We start from the raw sequence: 24,462 nt of genomic DNA on the forward strand, positions 1-24,462 counted from the left end.
CTTGGTCTAGAAAACACCATGGTCCCAGCTATGGCCACAGACAAAGCTGTTGCCCAAAAAAAAGTAAACCATCAAAACTAGGCTCCACAACATTGTGAGTAGACAATTTGGCATATTTCTGTTCAAACTGTGTCTATATTTTCCTATTTAGTGATAGCAAAAGCTTAAACTCAAAATGTTGTACTCCCATTCTGTAAATATGAAAGCATAGTGTAAAAACTGTACTGGACTACTGGCATTGTGCACTCAAAGGTGGAGAATAAACTTCCTGGTAAGCAAACAGATCATTTTCAACAGCAGTAATTACAAGCTTTTTTATACAAAGGCATTGATTAAAAAAATACAGTATGCTGATGGAGATCGTTGCAGTTGGCACATCTTCTGATTGACATATTGCACATGCTAATGATTCATCTTCAGACGAGGCAGCAGGTTCTACAGTAAGAAAACTGAGTTCTATAAGACAATTCAGGCTCAAAAACTGTTTCATTTGAATTAATTAGCTCAAAAACTATACTTATCAGCAAGTTTTAACTGTAAAAGACAGTAATTTAACAGCCTCTTTCTGCAGCTGGTTTATTTCTTCAAGTTCAAGCTGGTATTTTAAACCCATTTCCCCACATAATCAATCATTTGATCCAAAAATATATCATTGCTTTATTTTAGTGTTGTCTTCTTTTTAGTCTCTTATGTTTTTTAAACTGTCAGTTATACCTTTCATACCTTTAAGTGTTCAAAATCCAACAATTTATAAAGCAATGTGACTTGGTTCATAATTTCTGTACATGGCAAGGTATTCTATTTTTTGTTTTTTTACTCTTTCCTTGGTTGTATTTAATAGTTTCTATGCATCGTAATTTACTGCTTCAAATCCACTTTCTGTGCACCATTGCTAAATCAACTGAGGCATCTCATCCAACTACGCTTTCTTCCACTTGTTCTTAAAGCTGAGGCCTAAGGCAATGATTATGTTTCAATAACAAAGTGGCTAAAAGCAGTGAGAAATCAGCTAGCTTTGTTCAGGCATTTCTATGTTCAACATGTTGCAAACACCAGTATCACTGACATCAGCAGCAGCGTGCATCCACTGGCTAAAACAAGCAGGCAGAACGCAAGTGTCAGTAAGGGTTAGCAAACAATCCAGAAAAGTCTTTTTGTCTTTTTTTGTAGCTTAAAACCAACATACTTAAGAGTTTGATGGGTTTAGACATTTTTTCTACTGTTGACTAATTAGAGAGTGTTTAAAAAATAACAAGGAGATTAAAAAAATAAGGAGATTAGTAAAACTGGAATTATTAAGAATTATTTTAATACTTTAACTATTTCCTAGTTGGACTGATTAAAGGATTTGTTTGTTGCGTTTTCTTTTCATTAACTGTCAATATATACCAAGCAGTGGGCAACTAGTATCCTGATTTAGCATAAAGCTAGATTAGTCAGGGCTAACAGCTGAGGCGAATGGGAAGCCCAAGATCAGCCAAGATCAAAGTGGACTTTCTGAAAATCTCAGATTACAAAGATGTTTAAGTTTTTTGTTTCACTAAACGTATCAACTAATACCAGGTTTGCTTTGAAAAGCTATCTGGACAAAAACCTCCAATTACAAAAAAAATACATAAGATGGTGCATCCTAAATAATTTTCCAGCATGAAACATTATCTTGGAACAGAACCTTGACAGATATAATCCACATGGTGTAAATCCGAGAAATAACCTTAACTTAAAGCACTCTCATAAATTTTTGAACCCCCTCTTGATTTATTTAGGAAAGTTTCTCTGATCAGAAATGTTTTAGTTGTCCTGAAAAAGGAATAAATTGATAGCACTCCATCTTTGACCCCAATCTCATGTGTGATTAACCATGCCTTTCTGTCTATACAACAGTCTAAAGTAAACCTTATGACAGTTAAAAGAGCTTTCTTGTTTTTATTTATTATATTCTTTAGTCTGAACTTTTTCCACCCAGTAGAAGTCCACTTTGAAACAGGCTCTGATTGGAGCTCCAGTTTTAGCCTCAGAGACCAAATCGACTTTATCCATATAAAAGAAACTAGAGGATTTGTCAAAAACATGTTAAGAGTTAAAATGCTTATAGCCTTTTAACATATTACTTTAAAAAAATCCTGAAATCTCTCTCTATCACTGTTTAGACTTAATATATAAGAGAATTAACACAAGTGCATCTGAGCTGTGCACTGACAGATAAGGCATTACTTTAAGGAGAAAAAGTTTTTATCTTTTCATTGCCGAACATGTGGAGGCGAGAGTCCAGAAAGAATCGCAGATTAGAGTATTGCAGTATTTTTTTTCTGCTCCAGAACTGTTTTATCTTGAATATTAACTTTATTTCTCATTGTCTAAGTGTAAGGCAATACCTAGTTAATGCTTCTCTGCATGCATACATTGTACACATTCAACTCATGCATCAGCTCCAAAAACCCCAAAAACATTCAATTAGTATTGTTATTCCTTCTTTTTATCTAGACTGTGCAGCTCCCCTTCCCCTTCCTAACGTGATCCAACACCTGTGCAACAAAGCGCATTTTTAAAATCATCTGTATAAAAAAAAAAAGTTTTCTTCAATTTAGTATTAATCCCCGCAGTCATCCCTTTCATTATTGCCTACAAAATCTGATTCTTGCAAATAAGACTAGTGTCTCAAACAGCCAACTGTATGGTTCTCTCTTTGTGGGCATAATGGCAACAGAGATAATTCATTAGAGTATTGATATGTGGATAGATATAAGCTTAATAATCCCTCGTCAAAGTCTGGTAATTTTGACACCAGTGTCTCCAACAATGAGACGGGCCATGGCGGGATGAACCTGTGAAAGATCAGAAAAAGATTAGTACAGATTACACAGTGTAATGTAACCATTTAAAGTACCAAAACCAATTAAATAATAGTTAAATCAGAAATAATCTATTTGTGAACGCATTCATTTCACTAAATTGTATTCTAAATTTCCTCCTCCGCAGTTCTGCACCAGATCAGTGTGATCAATCATAGAAATCACTTCATATATATAACATGACAAAGTTATGTACTGTGACTAACAGGCACTGTGTAGTGATCTTTCTAACCTGCGCTTGGAGCGGACCATAGGGCACAAGTTCCCCATCCACAGTTAGTGTTCCCCGTGTAGACAGCGGCTGCAGCCTGAAGGCCTTGCAGGTTACGTGGCTCACGTATGGCGAGCTGACAGTGTGGTGGGTTCCTTTTTCCATGGCAAAGAACAGTCTGAGTAGGGTGGCTCTGGAGATGCCTGCCCGGACAAAAGTCAGGTGGATCAGGCCATCATCAAATCTGGCCTGAGGTGCAGCATGGAGATCAGCCCCAAGGTGGGACTGATAAAGGGCCAAGACTAGGACAAAATCCCCTTCAATGGTGACCCAGTCTCTGGTGGGGAGGGGTTGATCAAGAGTCGGCAACAAGTCGTCTCTTGGTATATCAAAAGGCAGCGTGACAAACGGACGGTTCTTTAGAGAACCTGCTGGTTCGGTCATGTCAAAGTCAAAAGACGAGGACGGCGTACGGAACGAGGGAGAGCTCAGGGTCGAATTAGGGGTGTTTGGACGGGGGGCGAGGTAGGACGATGAGTGTGGGGACGCACAGGAAGGAGACGATGGTGGTGTGGGAGAAAAAGAGGGGGGAGTCATTTTAGGGGGAAGGGAATTGGAGCTGGAGTGCTGGAGGAGAGAGTGGGGTCTTGGACGGGAGGCATTATGGTTTTGGTCCAGAGCTTTCTGCTTGTAGGAGAAGGGATTGGGACGGAAGGGAGAGGAGATGGTGAGCGATCGCTCACGAGCCACATCCAGAGGGTAAGAGTGTTTCTGGAAGTAGGTTTCATTCAGATCCATGTCCTCCATGCCGTATGAGATGCCAGAATCTCTGCTGGCTTCTTGACTGAGAGGCTGGCTCAGCAGAGTCTCGGCTATCTGGCTTGAAGGAGCAGAGTTCTTTCTTACCATCTCTCTGGCTTTCTGAGGACCGTCCTGGCAAGCAGTGACATCTCCAGGCTCTTCTTGTGCCTCTCTCCCCATGTCCAATCCATAACTATCCCCCAATTCCCTCGCACGCAACACTCCATCTGCCTCTAGGGAACCACCACTGCCTTCCTCATCTCCCCCATCGTCAACCTCCAACATTTCACAAGAGTCTTGCTCCGATGTTTCCTCATCTTCCCTTTCATCCTTAATCCCTGCCAACCTTTCGTCTCTTCCCATACTGGCTTCATCCCTTTCGGTTGACTCTGAACTTGTTCCAGACTTCTCTGAACAGGTTCCAGACTTCTCCTCTTCTGCCTCCATCTCCATCTGCCCCTCCCTTTCTCTGTCTTCCGCTAAACTGCTAGCTCTCACCACACCTGCTCCTTTTCCTCTCCCCCTCTGTCTTCTCCTTGTCCTCTCTCTTTGTCTCTCCTCTTTTTCCCTCTCACCATCACCCCTGCGCAGAAGGCTCCTCTGCTCACTGATGCCCATATCGGAGCAGGTGCGATGGATAGGCATTTTACAGAAGCCCTCCAGTCCCTCTGTAATGCTGCGGGAGAGAGGCCGTCTAGGTGGAGGTGTCCCATTTGAAGATGTGGTAACAACAGGAGGAAGGTAAGATAAACGGCCCTTGTACGATCGAAGAGAAGCTATGCGCACCAAGGTGCCCAAAGTGAAGCGGGCTGAGCCCAAGCCACGATACCTGGAAAAAAACATAAAAAACTTAACTTAATTTCTGATGTCTTCCATCCTAAAGAACTTTCCCTCATATTTGTTGTCATGTTTAAACCACAAATTCATTTTACTTGAATATTATGTGACACAGAAACACCAAGCAGCCTATATTGGTCACGAAAAATAATCATTATCCCATAAAATTTGCAAAATTTACATAAAGTTTTTCATGCAATTTGGCAAAACGAAGAATTCAGGGGCATCACTGCTAAATAACTTCAGATTTACACAACACACACCTCTCACTTTCGATGTCGACATCAGACACAAAACCCCAGGCCACAGAGAGGAAGGAGAACAGTCTCCTAGGAGCTGCAGCATGGCTGTTTTTGGATGGAAGAGGGCTCGTTGTGACAGACACTAGGTCCATGGGTCGCACTCCGCCTCGACAGAGCAAGAAGCAGCAGTTCAAGAGAAGCGGCTCTCGAAGGCACATGTCATACCTGAGGAAAGGGGGACAAAGACGAAAAGCAATCAACCTATCTTTCGCAGGAATGGCTTCAATTAACAAGGGAAATACTAGGAGATATATGACCAGTTCAAACGGTTTATCCACCACTAAGATTTAAAAACACGTCCTTCAGACTTCCCTTCAAACACCCATTCCTGCTTTTTTGCTTGCAGTTAATATCCAGATCCCGACTTATTGCCACTGCTCTCCTCACCCTGCATAATGGTTGATTGAGCCAGCCAGTGCATTTCCAGAGCCGCAGGGCAGAATCCCAACAGGAGTTTTTATTGCTTGTTCCCAGTCTGGACGCTCCATCAGTCCGTTAATAACCTACAGAACCACAGAAAACATGAGGAAACCTCCGTTAACCAAAAGCTGCAAATAAATTGAATTGTGCTCCACCTTGCACCAAGAGTACCTTACCTCATGCAGCAGGCCATCTCCGGAAACAATGATGATGCCGTCCCATTCTGAGAGCGGTATCTCTCTGATCAGCTCTCTTGCATGGTTCTGACGTTCTACAACAGATTATTGAAGGCACCACCTTTTATAAGCTAACCAACACCATTGTTCCTTACAAAGAATCCTTCCAGGGTCATTACCTGTCTGTATGAGGTTGTAGCTGATGTTGGCCTCTCTAATCATTGGCAGGATGTGGGTCTGACACCATTGCATTGCTTGGCCTCTTCCGCTGAAGGGATTGACCAATAACAGTAGTCGCCTGGGACGAGGTAGCAGACTTCTTGAAAACTCTGACAGATTGAGAGGAGACAATGTTGTCAGGTTAAATACTGAGGTGCAGAGTTTCAGAAACTACATTAAAAGCCTTGTACTTTTTGTAAATATTTTATCATATCTACACGGATAACCACCAGAACAGAGGCCTATTTTACAAAAGCTGGATACAGAGATTCAAGTATGATGATGCCAGGCTCCACAGGCACATCTACGTCAAACCAGGTGTAAGCAATCATGTTAAACCCTGCAGCTATTTTCCAACAGTCCTCAAGGTTGATCGCACATTGACTGATTTGGCAAACAAAGGGGGATCGACTAAATGTTCAAACAGCCTAGATTATTCATTCACATTCACTAACCCCTGCTCTCTATTGAAAACGTCATAACAGAAAAAGTAACCCGTCATTTTTCTCAACTTAACAGTGAAAGCTGATTGTAACCAGTGTTGACATTACCATTTATATTATACTTATATTATTGTATTACTCTTTTGCCCCAGCATTTCTTCTCTCTGTGGTGCAGTACTTTAAGACTGGAATGTAGGATACTTAAAAATTACGGTTGCCAACTCGTTGAAAACAAAATTACTTCTCAGCCAGACACTGTTTTCTATGTTATGGACATAAATCTTTATATGCATTTTCTTCTGAGAGCAAATTTATTTAGTAAACATTTGACACAAACCAGGATGTCTTTTGACACATAAGTTTGCTCTAAATATGAGACCAATCCTTTTTTTCAAAGGATTGTTGGCAACCCCATCTGGAATTGAATCCTGGGTACATCATGAATGGCAGCTAGAACAAAATATTGTCAACCTGCAGATATGATTTATCACTTTTCTTTTGTCAATATTTATAAAGAACTAATATGATTAGACCAAAGAGGGTCTCGCAGCAGGTCAAGAGGAAATATAAGAACAGACTCCTAGTATCTAGATGAAATGTTGACTATAATTTACGGATGATGTGTCTTAATAAAAGTTGCCTGCACACATATTTGATCCTCTTACTTATCTTAAGAGCTCAAAAAGACTTGTGTCTAAACAGCGGGTGGCCAACCATCTCAACGATTCTAAGATTTTCAGCATATCTTTCTACATACAGGAACTAGAACATACCAGTAGCAGTAAATCTGAGCACAACACAGATCATCTGTGAAACTGTCAAGGCTCTATTATAAAGCCGAGGTGTCAGTTCAAGGGAATGAACTGAATCATCCAAATTCAATCAGAGGCTCATCTATCACTGAAGCAAGCCGATCAAAGTTGGACTGGACCTCCTCAAAGCCCAATCATCATTCAGAGTCCAGATTAAAAGACTTTAAAATAAACACCTCAGTCTGCTGCACAACCAAGCTCCTGCAGAGCTGGCTGGCTATGTCAGCTTTTGACTCAGATGAACAGGATTGAACTCTCCTCCACCCCCTCTCCCATCTTCGTCACCAAGCTTCATCTGGCTCCTCCTCTATGCTGCTCCCCATTCGAGTGATACGTCTGGAATCACAATGCAGTTATGAGGCATCCCCAGTCGATGAGCCATGTTGTACCTGGTTTGGCCTGAGGTTCCTTACATAAGGGGAGTATTTTTTTCTCTCCACTCTCCTCCTATGCTTGCTCATCATGGAGGTTTGTGCAAACCTGTGCCTTATTCTAGCTGGCAGCCATCTTCCAAGTCTCAAGCTCTCCAAGTGAACCTCCAGCATCAGCCTGACACAAATCACTGGGTTTCACCATGGAAGCCAAAGCAGATCCCCTCATCAACCTGCAGTTATATAGAATGAACCATTGTTCATCCCATCTCCGTTCCATTACCAGTTTTAGGCCTTGAGGAGATTAATCCCTGTTCTCATTCATCAGCTCATGCCAATAATCAAAGTTTCCTGCAGAGATCTGAGCACCAAAGATATAAAATATTGTTCAGAAAAAATTTAAACCATGTCCAGTGGATTGTTTTTAATTTTTTCGGTATGACTATGACCTGGATGACTGAGAACCTTCACCAGTATAAAATATTGCATTAATAAAACTCTTCTAATTGCTATCTTTCTTTGTGAGTTTTCTTTTTTTCAGGTTGCAGTGATGCTGAATTTTGGGAGCCAGCAGTCTGCACATGTAGCAGATGTCATCCACAGGAAACTGGTAACAGTCGTGCAGGTGAATATTCAGGGAAAAGGCTCAAAAATGTACCATAAATCAGCTTCTTTCACGACCTGACTTTAAGGACACCACCTTTGCTTCTTTATCAACAATTTTCTCTTTTCCCTTTGACACAGCAAAAGGTTATTGAGGCCTTTCTGCCAAATTAAGATTGTTTTAAAAAACAATCAAATCAAATCAATCAAACATCCACCTAGAAGATCCTAAGCTGAATCAAGGTATAGGGCACCGTAATGATCTTAAAAAATAATTACAGTACTTCAGTAATTACTGTTTTGTAAAGGAAGGCTGATTACAAATAATAAACACAAAGAAAACTGAATCACTGACAAAACTCCCTGGTTGAATAAATGGAGCCTTTTTAAGGTATGAAGGGAACAGGGCTTATTTACAACAACATAAATCAGGTTAGTGAGACACTTCACAATTCACTAGAAGGCAGTAATGTCTAAATGTTTGATGCCATCTCCCAAAAATCCTGAAAAGAAGAAGAGCTTCTTGTTTTTTGACATCTGCTGACCGAGCAGATATGACCCTAGGTTTGAGTTAGCCTTGTTTTTAGCAGGCTAACTGCACAGAATAAATCACTGGGCGAACTTATCCGTTACTGCTGTCTTGAAACTGGTCTTACATCCTTATGTTGCTTTCCGGGAATAGGCCTCTGGTAGCAGACAGCAACATAACAGCATCTCTCTGACTTAAAATGCAATGCCAATCTGTATTAAATATCAGAACATCGATTCCAACAGTAATATTAAATCGAAGAACAAAGAGGGAAAGGAGCAGCATATTTCAATGATCCCAAATATGAAAAGATAAGCAGTGAAACTTTGTTGAGATGGGGTAAATTTACTTCTAAAGTAAAAGGAAGTTAACAGGATACAAAGAGAAAAAAAGAATCCTTTAAAAACAGCGAGCTATAAACTCTTATCTGTTTGATAACCAAGTCTTATTAGTAAGGCAAAGGGAGAGAGTGGCATGCTAAGGAACCCTTACCCTTAACCAAATATTATATAACATTATATGCTCTAGATTGTTCCTATAATCTGCAAATATATGCTCTAGACTGCGAGTGCAAAACAAAGTTTTTAATGGTTCCCTCAGACCTAAAATGAGTCGGCTAAAAATACAGGAAGGTCCTCGGCCGCTGTGACATTCAGCTATAATTAGCAAGAATCCTCAAAGGAGGCGCCAATCAAAGAAAAGAAACAGCATAATGTGAAGTTTAAAGCTAATTCCTGGAGCGAAACAAAGGTCATAAGGTACATAACCTTCAAAGACAAAGAACTAGGATTTATTAAATGGTCCTCTTTAGACAAAGCATTTAAAAAAAATCAAAGATCTTAATGGACACAGAGAATATCACTGCCATTTGGGGGTAGACTTAAAAATCAATGGTCGACCTTTAATACCCACTAACTTTATATACATTTACCACTGAATATTTTAGGTTTGAATCTACAATTATCACTGTATATTTTAATTATACTTATTTATAAAAAATTAAGCCAGTGTATAGTCTTCTAGCCTTAAAAAAATCTAATTGCTATTGAACATTTTAGATTTAATATATCAAATATCCCTAATTAATTTTAGCACTCATCATAATTTAGTATCAACTCAGCAATCTCCAAAAAAACTTTGTAAGAAAATAAAAAATTCAGATCAATCAGTAACATTCAAGTTAGATTTCAAAAATAGATTTGTACAGTCTCCTTTTAATGAAACATTGATGTTTAAAATACAGGGGCCTTAAACAGTACTGTCTATAAAATATCTACTATTATGGTTCGAATGATCTGAGGCTCAGTTTGGATAAAAAAAGGCTAGAAGTGAAAAAGACACTGACCTGTGTAAGCAGTGACGGGCACTTCTCTGAGCAAACACTGAACAGCAGCCGACCACCTCTCAGCTTCAAGCCTGCTTTCTGCCAGGTAGGCCTTCACCTGCCTGCGTCTGGACACTCCCTTCCTTCGTTTGCCTGGAGGGTACCAGTAGAGCACGAGCAGCGGCGGTGCAGGAGAACGAGGACAGCTGCAACCGACCAGTTCAGACAGAGGGAGCAGGAGACGGGAATCCTTTGTGGGCCGTGGCGAGAGGCGCTGGATGTGGATATGGGTGTGGGTGAGGGTCAAAGCGTAGTTAGACGATGAACCTGGAGAGGTGGTGGGGGAGAGGCTTCCTGAGCCTCCTGGGCTGTCGGGGCAGCTGCCGCTGCTATTGTTGTTGTTACTGCCAGATCCCCAGCTGGCAAACTGACCATGAAGGAGGGCTTCTTCTGGAGAAGGGGAGCAGGGTTCTGGGGAACGCATCTTGGCTTTTACAGTGGAAGATGTCTGCCAGTCTGAGCAAGCAAACAGTACAAGCCTCTGCAATCAGGAGCTTAGTGAGCGACCGGGTCTTCAGGATTTGCAAAGAATAATTAAAAAATATCTGAAAAGAACTTCATCCCTGAAATCACTTAAATTCATTCTTCATGTAAATTGGCAAAAAAAAAAAACAATAAAAACCTTCTGTTTTAGTGAGTCCTTTTCTGATTGGGTCTTCATTTGAACAGTTAACTTCTTTAAGTATAAAGAGACATTTGTTTCCAGAAATAATCCAGTGAAGATGAAAAAAACAAAATAAAATCACAGTTTGATATGAACAGGTGTCAGCTTCTACACTTTCCTGCAAAAATCTGTGGCTTAGACACAGAGATCATTAAAACGTAATTGCATAAGTTTAAAAAGGTTTACATTTCGTTTTAAAGCTGCCATTTCTTATAGAAAATCAAGGCAGCAGAGCAGTTAACCAGTATGCTTTAAATAATCACACAAAAGGAACAAAACTAAACCTCTTAAAAGGAGGAAATCATACATCAATAAAGCCTGAATAAGAAAAAATCCAAAACACACCTTCTCTACGAAAGGAGGCCAGGATCATCAAAGTAATGTGCAGCGATTCTTTAAAGTATGTTGCATTACAAGTGCAGCCTGCAGTGTGATGAATGTCCAAAGGAGACGATAAGTGAAGCTTTTTCAAGACCTTTGAAACTTCTATTGCTATCTGAAACCTCTGGGAGACGCACGACACGGACCGGAGGAGTGACAAAAATTACGTTTTTTCAGGACAGTAGTGTTATAAATTAAGAATTCTGTAGTAGAAAAAAAAAAAACACTTCTCCAAATGACACTCGACAAAAAATACAGAGAAAAAGCAAAGCAAACAAACAAGGATAGAGTTCCAGGTGAGTCCTTAGTTTATGTCATCTTAGAGTCCTTTAGTGAAGCCTGAGGAGTCACGTTCCCTCCCAAACATCTCTGTTCCTGTAAGAACAGAAAGCAAAGTTAAAAGTCAGGAGTTACCAAAGTGATCCTGGTATATTCTTTTTAAAATAATGTTTAAAAAAACTTCTTATTCACCAAGCTAACAGTATAGTTTATTTCCATAGGACAATATCTCAGTTCTATCAATCAGAGTCTTGCAAGGCGGTACTCTGATAAGCAGAAGAGATTATAGTCAGAGCATGAAGCAACGCCACATCGCTCACGCCCCTTGACCTTAGGTGCGTCTGGGCTGCAACTGACTCACAGTCACACATCCTTAACCAGCCTCGCTGAAACACATTACTTTGCATGAAAAACTGCAAATGCCTGCAGCTTGTAAGCGTTTACATACTCTTTTGTTCCTTTGCGCTCAGGGGGTTAGAGAAAAGTGTCCTCTGTCACAGTCTGAATCCTGAATCCTTCACTGCAGTGCTAAGATTTGCTTTATGAAGCAACATGTATCTGATTTTTGCAGCCACAAAAATATGCCAATTGTTGAGACACCACCACGTATTGGGCAAAAAATGACAATGCAATATCATTGTGGAAAAATTTCCATGACATCAGCAGTTGGCAGACTATCATTTCCGATCATGAACACAATACCCTCAGCACTTTCTTTCAATTGGCACAGTTCAAAGACATGACACTAAATATTTTAACCCAACATATACTGTCTACCTTTACTGCACACATGGATTTAACGATAGCAAGTGCAAATGTTATATTGTGAAACCACAGCACTGATACAGAAATGGTCATTATAGTTATCTTATGTTGTTAAACACTTTGCCCCTTGATATGGAAGACCAAGACTGCCATGATTCACTATACAATTAGATTGGTTAATAAATATTCATATTGGTTAAATAATGAATAAAAACTAATGCATCTTCATTGTATATATTATTTTACATAAAACATACTTATTTGAACTATTTTTTAGTGAGGCGCTGCTAAAATGATTAGTTTATGTTGGCGTGACCTACGGCACTACAGAGGTCATCGGTTCTGAACCTCAGCTGCTGACAGATTATATTTTACATTTCTTCAGGAACCATAGTGACAATGTCAATCACTTCCTGATAGACTGATAGCACAAAAATGGTTTAGACATTTAATAACTATTCATAATTTAAACACAATGGGCCGGATTTATCAAGATCCAATTTTGCGTGCAGTAATTTGCGCTCGCAAACTGGAATTTTGCGCGAGGGGCTGAACCATGGTTTGCGGGTGATTTAACAAGAGTGATTGCGTAACTGGTGGAAGGTGCAAAACTGTTGGAGACGCCCTATTTAAATGATGGTTTTGCGCGTTTTGTGGTTTGCGGCAAAGTAGTTTGTAGTCGGTACAAACTACTAGTGCATTAAGAAATTTAAATCTTACAGTGACCCCCAACAAAAAAAAAAAAAATATATATATATATATATATATTTTTTTTTTTTATATATATATATATATATATATATATATATATTTATATATTTGCAACCTTTATTCCCTAAGGTGGTATGTGCCTGTGACTGTGGATGAGATCCCCGCAGCATTGGCACGTTGCTCCAGGCGCAGGGGGAGAACCCTGACCCCGTCGGACAGCACTTCTGAAAAAACGAGATTGGGAGATCCCAGCTCTCGCTGCAACTGTACGCTGGAATGACCCAAATGCAAAAAAGTGCAATGTTGCAAGGAATTTTGTGATATCTGGTATTGCGTGGGTCCTCCTTGTGGCTGGCTCCAAATCCATTCGGAGTTCCCCCAACAGCTCCAAAATGGCAATGCTGGATAAACGATATGTTTTGATGATCGTTTCCTCGTTCATTCCAAAAATATTCACACGGAGTGAAAAAATGCGTTCTCTGCGTCTCCTTGCTTCATTTCGATGTCTCCTTCTTGCGACACTCCGCTGCCATGTGTGCGCAATTACGCATACAGACCATTTGCACCTTCTTTTGAAACGTGTTAAATATAGAGTCAGATAGCGTTAGCAAAATTGCTTTCAGGTTTGATAAATCTCTTTGCGAGTGCTAAATTAATATATTTACATGTTCTCCTCCCACAAGACGCACTTTTGCGTGTAAACGCCCCATATTGCATATTCATTGCAGAAAAAGTACTAAATGGATAAGAGGCGCTATTTAGCACGTTTAAAAGATCAAATCCTTTTAAATCCGTGTATCATTCGTTCTTTCCATTTTCAATTGCCAATCAAAAAACAAAAAATCAAAAATTGACTGGAATCCGTGTATCATTCGTTCTTTCTATTTTCAATTGCCAATCAAAAAACAAAAAATAAAAAATTGACTGGTTATTTTGTTATTTGTTTTTTATGGTTAAACCAAAAACGAAAAAAGGATTTGTTTTTCATATATCAATTCTAAGCTCAGATCAAGAATACGAAATGGAAAAACGGACAGCAACGCAGAATTTGATTTTAATATTTAATCGGTACAGTTTACATGACCCGGAAGTTTGGTGGAGCGTTAGCTAAAAAAACAATTGGCTTACTCCCACCACGTTCGATCAAACTGCACCAGATAAGGCAGTCGGACCTATCAGCCATGGACAGTTACGTTTTATTTCGAGGATCCAAGCGTGTGACTCTTGAGGAGGACATGACAACGGAGAAAATTTGCAGGATTTTCCAGGTATAACTTTTTTTCTTGAAACTTTTCTGTGCACTGTACTTTTAACTAGCAACAACAAACAGCTTCTCGATCAACATAGTGTGTGGTTCTAGCGTCGCCATGGTAGCCACTTCATTACCCCAACTGCTGCGCAAAGAGCTATTTCCGGGTCACGTAAACTGTACCGATTAAATATTAAAAACAAATTCTGCGTTGCTGTCCGTTTTTCCATTTCGTATTCTTGATCTGAGCTTAGAATTGATATATGAAAAACAAATCCTTTTTTCGTTTTTGGTTTAACCATAAAAAACAAATAACAAAATAACCAGTCAATTTTTTATTTTTTGTTTTTTGATTGGCAATTGAAAATAGAAAGAACGAATGATACACGGATTTACACGGATTCTTTTAGCACGCTGTTGATAGATCAGTTTGTACATTTTTTAGCGTGCGCAGTGAAATAGCTCACGTTTTTATACACGCACACCTTTGATAGATCCGGCCCAATGAATTCAAACTGAAACAAATGGCATAAGCAACCGTTTCTTTATTTATTAAACTGTAAAATAGTATCAAAGCATTCAATTGAAGCGTGTCAGCAAAAAAGTTAAAAGAAAGTATATTGGTTCACAGACGATTATATAAAGAAGTACACAAAATCCCAAAATTTAAATTAATACTACCCAGCAAGTAAAAGCATTTGCAGACTTAATATGTTTTTGTGCCATTTTTGTTGCTTCATACAAACAACTTTTGCATCTGTATCAAACTATTTTATATAACAGCAAATAGTGGTGTTAAATAGTGCTCACCAGGATCCTGATTATAATACTTTCATTAAGAATATAACTCCTGGAGTATTTCTGTTAGGACTTTATTACTAGGAACTGATAAATGGGTCTGGAAACAAGCAAAGGTATTCTGAGTTATTTGAATCATCTAAACAAAATGATTTCCTTGTTAATCCAATGAAAAGAAACAACAGCTGTGGTGGAATATGTCCATCGTTTCAGCATTATCAGACTATTTTATACTGTAGAAATACACTATAGGGGATATTGTAACATATGCATGCATTGCTCTGGAAAATTCCTTATTCCCCATTAGCATTGGTTCTAACCTATAAAATCTAAAAGCAACTTCCAGCTTCCTACCGCAGTCACATGACGTTGGGTACGTTTTGATTTGCGATGGCATCATTTCGAAAGTGGAGGTCTGCCTGGTCAGCAGCTGTGACAATACCAGCTGATTTAATAAGCTAAGTTCATTATCGGTCACTAAAAGTAAAGTGTCACATTAACTTTTATACTTCAACAGAATATGCTAGATTAATTGATTATTTTGTATATATTTTTTGTTTAACCTCTTAACATCAACCTCATTTTGGGAAATTCTCGTCTATTTTGCTTACCCTAATGGAAAAGCAAATAACTTAGTAACTGTAAGCCCAAATTACATGTGCAATACATTATTTAAAAGCTAACACCCTCTAGTTTCTGAATATATAAATTAAAATTAGGCGAGTAGCACACAGACCAAGCTGCATCAGTTCAAACATGAGTCAAAGTTGTTTTTTATTCTCGGAAATGATAGGTCATTTTTGAACAGAAGTAATAAAGACATGCTTGAGAAAAAGCAGGTCTCATTGTATTACATTTGTTCTACATCATCATTTACAAAATCTTGTGTTTTAATGTCACATCAGGAAATTAAGAATGAAACTAAGAGTAAGAAAATCCTTTAAAAATGGTCCTGAAATATTTTAAATGTTTTTATAACTCATATGAAAAATGGACTATGCACTATAAAAATAAGTCAAACTAATTGCAAATGGGACAAACAGGATGAATACAGGAAGTGGCGGCCTAGTGGTTAGGGCATTGCGCTTTTATCGCAGAGGTTCTGAGTTAAAGCCCTATTACCACGGACTGACACTCTGGGTCCCTGAGCAAGACCCTTTAACCCACACCGCTCTCTGGGTACCGCACAATGGCAGCCCACCGCTCCCCAAAAGGATCAATTAAATGCATAGAATGAATTTCATTGCTTTGTACTTGTGACAATGTAATGAAAATAAAGTTTAATTCTAAAATTCTAATTCTAAAAAGCATTCAAGATATAAACACACTGGAAATGTGTTGCATCTGAAAGATAATGGAAATTCATCATGGATTTCCTTTTATATATTAATCAAAAATCCTATTTCCTGAATTATCAGCAGCTATTTGAGCTTTTCTCTGAAATATATTCAGTTTTAATATTAAAAATGTTCTTCAACCAAAATTATATTGAGTAATGCCACCAGAATAATGAGCCTTAAGAGTTTTATCAAATCTTACCAATCTAACAAAAGCTACAATACAGATTTCTGACACTAGGTGGACTTTTCCTGAAGAAATGTGATCCATGCAGTTCCATTAGTTTGTTCACACTTCCTTGTAGGTTGTTGTACAATGAAATTTTTTTTGATGGGTTAGCTGAAGTAGTTCAGGGACAACTTTAAAATATAGTCAATGCTAGGATTTCTTCAGGCAAAAATGAGCTACGTTCAAAACTAACAATTTAACAATCTTAATTTGATGATTTTCAGGCTTTGAAAACTTCTTTTATCATATTAAATAAGCTGAAAGAAACATTTCAGCATGGATTTTCCTAAAATATCTACTATTATAAAAGACATAAGGTTGCCTTGGGAAATAAATAAATACAAATTATATTTCTGTTAATTTTTATTGTTTTTATAATAGTGTGTTCTCATGTGATTTGCAAATAAGTGTACATCTGTTAAAGTGAAGCAAAATTATGTTTTAACAGGTAAAAATAAAAAAGTGAAGTGCATTTGTGTTTAGACGTGGTAAATCAATATGTTGTGGGGCCATTTTTCTGTTTTTTTGTTAGGATTTGATTTGAATTTTTACAAGGGATCGAATTTCTCTCTGATTGTTTCCATTTATAGTAAATAATATTAAGTAAGCAGAGTAAAGGGGACTGAATATAATTCCAAACAGATAATCACATAAAATGTAGATTAAATATTTATTTGCATTGATGTGTATGTTTTAGTCATAATAATATATTTTCAAGGCAATTAACATTTAAAAGTGTAATTCTAGTAAGTAACTGAGCTTTGAACTGTAAAAAATGACTGAGAGCCTTTATTTGAACCTGTTTTAAGCACTCAGACTGAGATCAACCTTGTCACATCTGTTTTCCGAGCTCTGGAAAAGTCTGGAAACATTGTGCAAGCAGAAAGGCAGACAAAACCAACAGTTGGCCGATGTCCTGATCTGATTAAAGCCGCAGAAATGCACCTCACTGATGCCCATTGTTGCATCTTACGTCCTTGAAGTGCAGGGCGGGGACAGGAATAATAACACCAGCAGGCTCAATCTGTCCCCCTAAACAAAGACACTACTGTAAGGAAAAGCGGAGAAATCCACCGTTTGGTTCATTTCATAACGACGGGAGGAAAAAACGTGTTTTACAAACTTTAAAGAGGTATTTTAAACCCTTAAAGGGGACTTTAGGTATCCGTAGCTTTACATGGAAACTTTGATCGATGCTGACCACCTAACCTAGCTAGCCTAATTGTTAGGCAGGTAACTTCATCTTTAAATTTTCAACTGATGAAAAAAAAAAACTATTCGATAGCGTATAAATAGCTGAAAGCCTGTCCATATTATAGATTTAATGATAAACGCTCACAGATGCGCCCCCAGTTTAAGGTTAGCTAGTCTGAACTGTCAGCTGTCAGTTAGCAGAAGCCAGCGGTTAGTCGCTTCAGATCAAGTTCAACCAGATTTGCATTATCTAATGTAAAAAGAGCCGATAAGTTAGTGATTTACCGATAAGTCCTACTTTACAGTAACAAGTCAAACTGTTGGTTAAGATGTACACAAACTAGCCTGTTAGCTAGCGAGCGCTGTGATTTATTAACCAGACAATAAAAAAGATTTTGCTTTTCACGTTTTTTAACCCACATGGATTTATAGAGGCTAACTGAAAGCACAAAGCATTTCCAAGACAAAGTTCAAATTACCTCATCCTGTCCTCGTCTTCGGGACTGTAAAAGTGCCTTGGAGCAGGAAGCGTGTGGAGCCGTGGCAGCTGCTGCTCTGAGCGGCGGAGAGGAAACCCAATGACGGCAAGGAAAACATCGGAACACCCACCGACATTCTCCAATCATCAGCACCACGCCACTTCCGGCTCCAGTCATTTGTTATCGGACCAACCGATGAAGGCTCATCCAAAGACAATCACGGTACAATGAGAAGCCCACAGCCTGGAGTATTTTTGGAAGTTTATTCATCTCCTAAAAATCCACCCATTCTTGAACTTTAACAGCAAAGCACAGACACTTGTTTTTTTTGGACAGCCAATCATTTTATTAATCAGATTGCATGAAAAGCAAAAACAGACTAGTTCTTGTAACCACGGCTGCTTCTGCGACCACGTGCTCTCTCGAACTTCCTGCCCTTGGAGCGTACATAGGGCCTAAAGAAGAAATAAAATTATATTAGATAATATAAAATTATCGATCAAAACACATTTAGGGCAGATCAAAAGTTCAAATCAAACAGTGAAAAGTGACTCTTGAGGCACCTGTCAATACATCCCCTCCACAGAGTAAAGAAAACACTAAGTTATTAGTTTTATGATTTTTTTTTTTTATGTTATGATTAATTTGCTTCAGATTTAATAAGTGGTTACAACCACAGCAGGCTTGAGTACAATTTGGCTTAATGATAAATTAGGAGCAGAATAAAAAAAAACAAAAACAATGGCCACCAGTAATTTTTCTGTGGTTAATATTTTAAAAGTATTAGAATTAGAATCAATTTCAAGCAGCAACATTTCTGATTAAAACGCATATGAGCCAATTTCTGCTGGTAGATATATCTATATTGCGAGAGACAGATATTGAACCAGACTACAAGCAGAAGAAAGACGAGTCCCTTTAAAGATGGAAAATCGTGGTAAAAAAACGACTAAGTGAAAAAAAGAACAGATACTTCTATAAGGTAACATGCTGCCAATGGTTATGCGATCATAGAATAGTCCAATAATTTAAGCAAGTCAAAATACAGTGTAGGCTTTTGCACCTTAAAAAAATTCCATTTTTTTTCTTTAGAAAAAGTGTAAATCTAAGATGTACTGACGACTGTTTTAGTCTTAAATACTGCAAAAACAAAGATGACCTGTAGTTTAATAGTTGATCAAGTCGATAATTGGTGCACGTCAAACTCAAGGCCCTGCAGGCGGAATTTGGCCTCCAGCAATTTATTCAACCCTTAATAGCAGAAATAGTGCTTTATAAAATAGAGGCATGCATTCTTATAAAGTACATGCAGTGGCTTAACTTCAATCTAAATGGGACCAAATCTAATACCAGATTAGTATACTCTTCCTAAATGAATAATGAAATCAAATTTTCATAATTACAGCTTCAAACAGCCCTTTTAAATACTTGATTATGCCCAAGTGACAAGAAATAATGAGTTTGACATCCCTGATTTACTGGATAAAAACTGTTCAATATATTTAAAAAATTTTATGTTAGTTTTACTGGGTTCCTCTGTTTAACCATCAAATTATTGATACCAACAGTGTGATTATTGATTTTGGTTGATGTGTGCATACATACTTGGTGTGGCTGTGAGGGGTTCCAGGAGCTTTTCCAAAGTGCCTGTACACCTCTCTGGCTTTGCGGGGTCCTAGTGAATAAATCAAGATGTTAGCAACAGGCACAAAAGGACATTAAAATTCTCAAACAACATCAGCAGTTTTACATCTCAAAATTTTTTTTCACTACAATTATAGTGAAATGTAAAAAAAAAAAAAACAACTTTTGTTCCCTTTGACCTGAAGAGTAGAGGAATGATCATAATATGTAATTTTATGTTTATAATTACTCCTCCTCAAGCTGCTTTAATGTTTTAAAAGATAATCTTACAATAGATTAACGAAATAAGGATGCACAGGTCAGTAAAATTATAAACTAGATGAAAACAAGTTGTGTCTTTACAAGATTGAGCGATGTGTGATTTTCTTTCGAGAATCTATTCTTTGCAGAATGTTACATTTTGTTTTGCATATTCAGAAACTCCTGGATACAAAGTAGTACTGGCAATCCTTTAACTAGAAACAGGGCTTATCTGCAGGTTACACAAATCATGTTACAGCACAATGCTTTTCTGGGTGTGGTGTTAGGATATTTTACTGCTTTTGTGGACAAACAAAAATATCAATAACCTACACAGATTCCTTAAAGCAGTTACTAAACTAAACATTTGTTTCTTGTCAATATTCTTAAACTGTTATTTTATGTTTTGTTTTTATTAGGCATAAACCTAAAAAAAAAGAGGAATAAAAAGTGAAAGAAAAAATCCCAACAAGGTAAATTTAATTACTTTTTTCTAGACTTTGAGACCAAAACCAACAGAAAATGTGTGAAAAAAGCAGCCATTTTTGAGTACTTAACATTAATATGCTGAGGATAACTTATATCCAGCTACCAAATGTCAACACCAAAGTATAAATCTTGGATAGGAACAGAACAGTCAATGTTATCGCCTTCTGATTGTTTTCCAACTCATTAAGTGTGGATATAACTGAGCTAATTTCTATAAATCTGCACAATGCTGCCATTTTGGAACATTTACCTATAATAAATAAGAGAATATCAGTTACCTGACAGCAGCACTGTGCCATGTCCTTTGGGAGAACTCAAAGCCAGCTGATCAAATGTCATCACCTGCCCTCCTGCCTTCAGGATCCTGCGGCGGGCACCGTCAGTCACTCTGAGAGCACAGATCTGAAGAGCAAAATGTACAAATTTAGAGCTACAAAGTAAATAAAGAAAAAAAAAAAAAAAAAAGACTTGCCTTGAGCTTGGGGATCTCCTGAATCCTGATATCATCAGTGACAGTTCCCACAACAACTGCGACCTTGTTCTCACGGCCAGCAAGCTTCATCTTACGGATCTGGTTGGGAGACAAAAGAGGGCCAGGTTTAATTCATGATGAAAAACGATTTACAAGAACATGCAAGGCCAAGGGTGAACGGGGGTCTGGGTTGTAACATGTAAATCTATGAGTTTCATTGTGTGGCTTAAAACGATTTGAAATCCATCACGTTTGCTCATTTTTCTTCTCCACATTAAACACTAGGCTGTTAGTCATCTCCTTTAATTATAATTTATCCGGTCCAAGTAAGAAAAAAATTAAACACCAAGGACATACAAGAACATTCTGGAAAGCCAGATTAAATAAAATTAAATAACTTAAACAGCTGCACTCTTCCATCCGAATGTTTTCCCCTCTTCTTAAAGTCGTAAAGAAATGGCTGTTCCAACCCTTGCATTTCTGAATTCTCCAGAGTGGTTTCCAACTTTACAAGAGTGAATAAAGTGAATGTGAAGGTTAGCAAGCAAGTTTGATCGTGGTCGGTTTGTCGGAAGCATCTTGCTCTCCCAATGGGAACCAACTAGTTTTTCCCCAATTGGGACCAAGTAGCACTTGGCAACTACACTGAAAGTAACGCTAGGGACAGAGGAAACATGCAAGAGGAGGAGAGTTTTTTGTAGGAGGTTGTGGAGGAGTCTCCTCGTCATATATTTTTTATTTAGAGGAGGAAAGTGGGGACCATGTTGTTTTGGAAGAGGACGCCAGATGCTTGGTTTGGTGTAGAAGGCTTACAGCCGTACATGTTTGAGCCCTTGCATCGCAACGTTGCCAGTTCTATTAGCTCGAAGACACAGACGTCCATTCCAATGAACACTGGGATGTAACTCGATGGTTAAGTAAATGATTCTCATTTTAACCGTTGCGTATATTAGCTGCGACATATGAATCAAGGTGATATGACAGACAAAAATTAGATTGATGACCGATGATATAATCATTGGCCAGATTTAAGTGTACAAGCTGACGTATAACTAACTGGCCTGCATAAGATAACGAAAAAAAAAAAAAAAGATTTTAAGACAGGTTTTTGTTTTGTTTTTTTAAATATACATTTTGTAAGTTTTGGGACAATATCATCTGATAAAGAGTACATTTATATACATGTTTAAGCCAGAATGATCTGACATTTATACATGACTTCCCTACGACTTTAAAGGTTTCACTCTTTTACCTTTCAATCAATTCAGCTACACGTAGAAGATGCAAATATAATGCAATACTTCATATACATCAAAACAGAACTTTTATAAACTTCTGACATTTTTTGCTATTAAAGTCTCTTAAAAAAAAAAAAAAACTGGCCTGCTTTTAAACTTGCTCTTAGAAGGTGTCAATTTAAATGCTATGCTTCAACATCACAACGAAAATCTAATAGGACAACCTTCTTTAAAAAGAATAAGTCAAATTGGGGCAGATGAGTAATTATAATATCCCTATTATAACACATTTTAAAAATTGTAAGCCACAGCATGTTCGACTGCTCAAGTTCAGTAGATCTCTCAAAACAATTAAGGCCCCCCTTTACAACCCAATATGAGCCATGTAATACACATGGCAAAACTGATACTTCTGAACATACAAGCATCCATCTACATAATTATGATGCTGCCAAGGTGGAGCAGAAACTTTCTGAACTATGAGACTAACCAGGCGGGAGATGGAGATGGGAGGCCTGTTGGACCTGCTCATGAACAGCCTCTTCAGGACCACCCTGTTGAAGGGAGCATTTGTGCGGCGGGCAAGAAACCTGTACAACTTAAAAACAATAAGACAAATTAGAAAATATTCACAAGACACAAACTCAAAGCACAAATAAATATCAGTGAAGCTATTTAATGGGATAAAACAGCGTGCATTTACCTTGACCAAGAGCCTCAGATAGATATCTTCGCTCTTAGGCTCTTTCCTGTGCACCTTACGGTCCTTGTTGTGCCTGATGTCGACTCCCTTAAAAAATAAAAGACAAAATGAGGTGAATTTTCACTTCAATGAAAAATAACAGTTAGGTTAATTAGTTTGGTACAAAACTTCCCTAACACCACACTAAACCACAGTAAGCTAATCACATTTGGAATGATAAGTTTGATCAAGTACGGATTTCACTTAGTTAGCTGAAGCTAATCTACACGTTGACAACAGCACCTAGCTTTGATCCAAACCCACTGCTGTAAAAGGGATACGACATTTCACTTATCTCAATTTAACACTTTGAAACGATTGTAAGTGTTACAAATAAGTAAGCTAGTGTTTAAAACAGTATCACGCTCACATAAGAGCTTTCAGTGTTGGCTTTCAGTCGGCAACATGACTTAAAGCGGCACCAAAGGTATAATATGGACGGGATTCACAAATGGCTGAAAAGAACGGCAGTTTTTCAACACAAAATAACTTCGGGTCATGTTTGAATACAAATCAGCAAAATTATTTGGTTTGACAAAGAGGATGGAAGTGGATAAAACAGCTATCATATTTTACAATATCTGTTAGCTGTACCTACCATCTTGGATTCAGAGCGAAAAGGGAAAAGGAAGGGACAACGTCTCGCGATAACAGAGTGCTCTGAAATCTCGGCCTTCTGATTGGCTACGAAGCGTGCGCTTTCCGGTTCAAAATTACGGGATGGAGCCCCCAGTGGTTGGTAGTGTAATTTGCTGTAAAACAGAAAAGTAAAAGAGCTTGGATCGTTTGTTAAAAACCCAGACATAAATTATCATTACAAAATGTTATTTTGCTTTTTTATGTGACGCTATTTCTGTCCTTACACTGAAATTGTTTATTTTTAAATACTTTTCTGATTTGAGAGATTTTTCATATTTTATGGTCTTGTGTGTGTGTAAATTGATTTTCATTGCCTATTTGCTTCACTTTGCTTCTATTATAGTCTGCTATTACAACCTGATTCCCAAAGTTTCAAAGTAATCTGAACTACCCAAGTACAAGCACATACATACTAGTGATGGGTCGGGCAACACCGATGCGTTGGCGCATGTGTCGGTCTCATAGAGCGAAACCTGTGTCGACGTGTGTATCGCTACGGAAAAGTCACGTGACAGAAACAGTTCCTGTATCGGTCACGTGACCGATGTTTCTAACTGATTGACAAGCCTTTATAAAGAAGCGCATCTGCCAACGAGATGCATCAATTGTGGTGGAGAACATACTGCTGCTTATCGCGGCTGTGAAGCAAGCAAAAGGTCTGAAGAAATAAAAAAAATGAAATTTGAGCTTGGAATAACTTATGCTGAAGCTGCAAAAAGGATCCCATCTCAGTCAGAAAAACCCAAACCTACAGTTCAACACACGGCAAATTTCAAACCTCTAGAGAAATCTCCAAAAATTGATGAAGACTCACTAATTGTTAAAAAGACAAATTTTGTTCTTTTCATGGTGGAAGTGATTAATTGTACTGCTCAGACGACAAAAAAAACAGAAAAAATCAAAATAATAGTGAAGGCTGCAGAAAAATATCTGGATGTTAAAGATATGAACT

At 38.1% G+C, this 24,462-nt stretch overlaps 2 protein-coding genes across 3 annotated transcripts; both read right to left on the reverse strand.

Annotated features, from left to right (window-relative positions):
• Positions 1 to 1,326: 1,326 nt before the first annotated feature.
• On the reverse strand, positions 1,327 to 18,196 carry sphk2 (sphingosine kinase 2). Of its 2 annotated transcripts, none has more exons than XM_038284296.1 (8): positions 18,047 to 18,196; positions 9,922 to 11,380; positions 5,779 to 5,928; positions 5,600 to 5,694; positions 5,391 to 5,506; positions 4,965 to 5,168; positions 3,085 to 4,693; positions 1,327 to 2,825 (listed from the first exon to the last, which is right to left on the reverse strand). In XM_038284296.1, the coding sequence occupies exons 2-8, from the start codon at positions 10,382 to 10,384 to the stop codon at positions 2,763 to 2,765; spliced, it is 2,700 nt and encodes an 899-aa protein (XP_038140224.1). In that variant the 5' UTR covers positions 10,385 to 11,380; positions 18,047 to 18,196; the 3' UTR covers positions 1,327 to 2,762. The 2 variants fall into 2 exon arrangements, with proteins under 2 accessions (XP_038140224.1, XP_038140225.1); XM_038284297.1 differs by lacking the exon at positions 18,047 to 18,196 and adding an exon at positions 11,477 to 11,496.
• A 172-nt stretch (positions 18,197 to 18,368) lies between these two features.
• On the reverse strand, positions 18,369 to 23,621 carry rpl18 (ribosomal protein L18). Its single transcript, XM_038284301.1, has 7 exons — positions 23,470 to 23,621; positions 22,833 to 22,919; positions 22,620 to 22,727; positions 20,892 to 20,990; positions 20,698 to 20,821; positions 19,652 to 19,721; positions 18,369 to 18,501 (listed from the first exon to the last, which is right to left on the reverse strand). Exons 1-7 carry the CDS (start codon positions 23,470 to 23,472, stop codon positions 18,426 to 18,428), a joined length of 567 nt encoding a protein of 188 aa, XP_038140229.1. The 5' UTR covers positions 23,473 to 23,621; the 3' UTR covers positions 18,369 to 18,425.
• Positions 23,622 to 24,462: the final 841 nt, after the last annotated feature.

The sequence above is a fragment of the Cyprinodon tularosa genome, unplaced genomic scaffold (assembly GCF_016077235.1).
Source record: "Cyprinodon tularosa strain WSP-4 unplaced genomic scaffold, ASM1607723v1 ctg2, whole genome shotgun sequence".
Classification (NCBI taxonomy): Eukaryota; Metazoa; Chordata; class Actinopteri; order Cyprinodontiformes; family Cyprinodontidae; genus Cyprinodon; species Cyprinodon tularosa.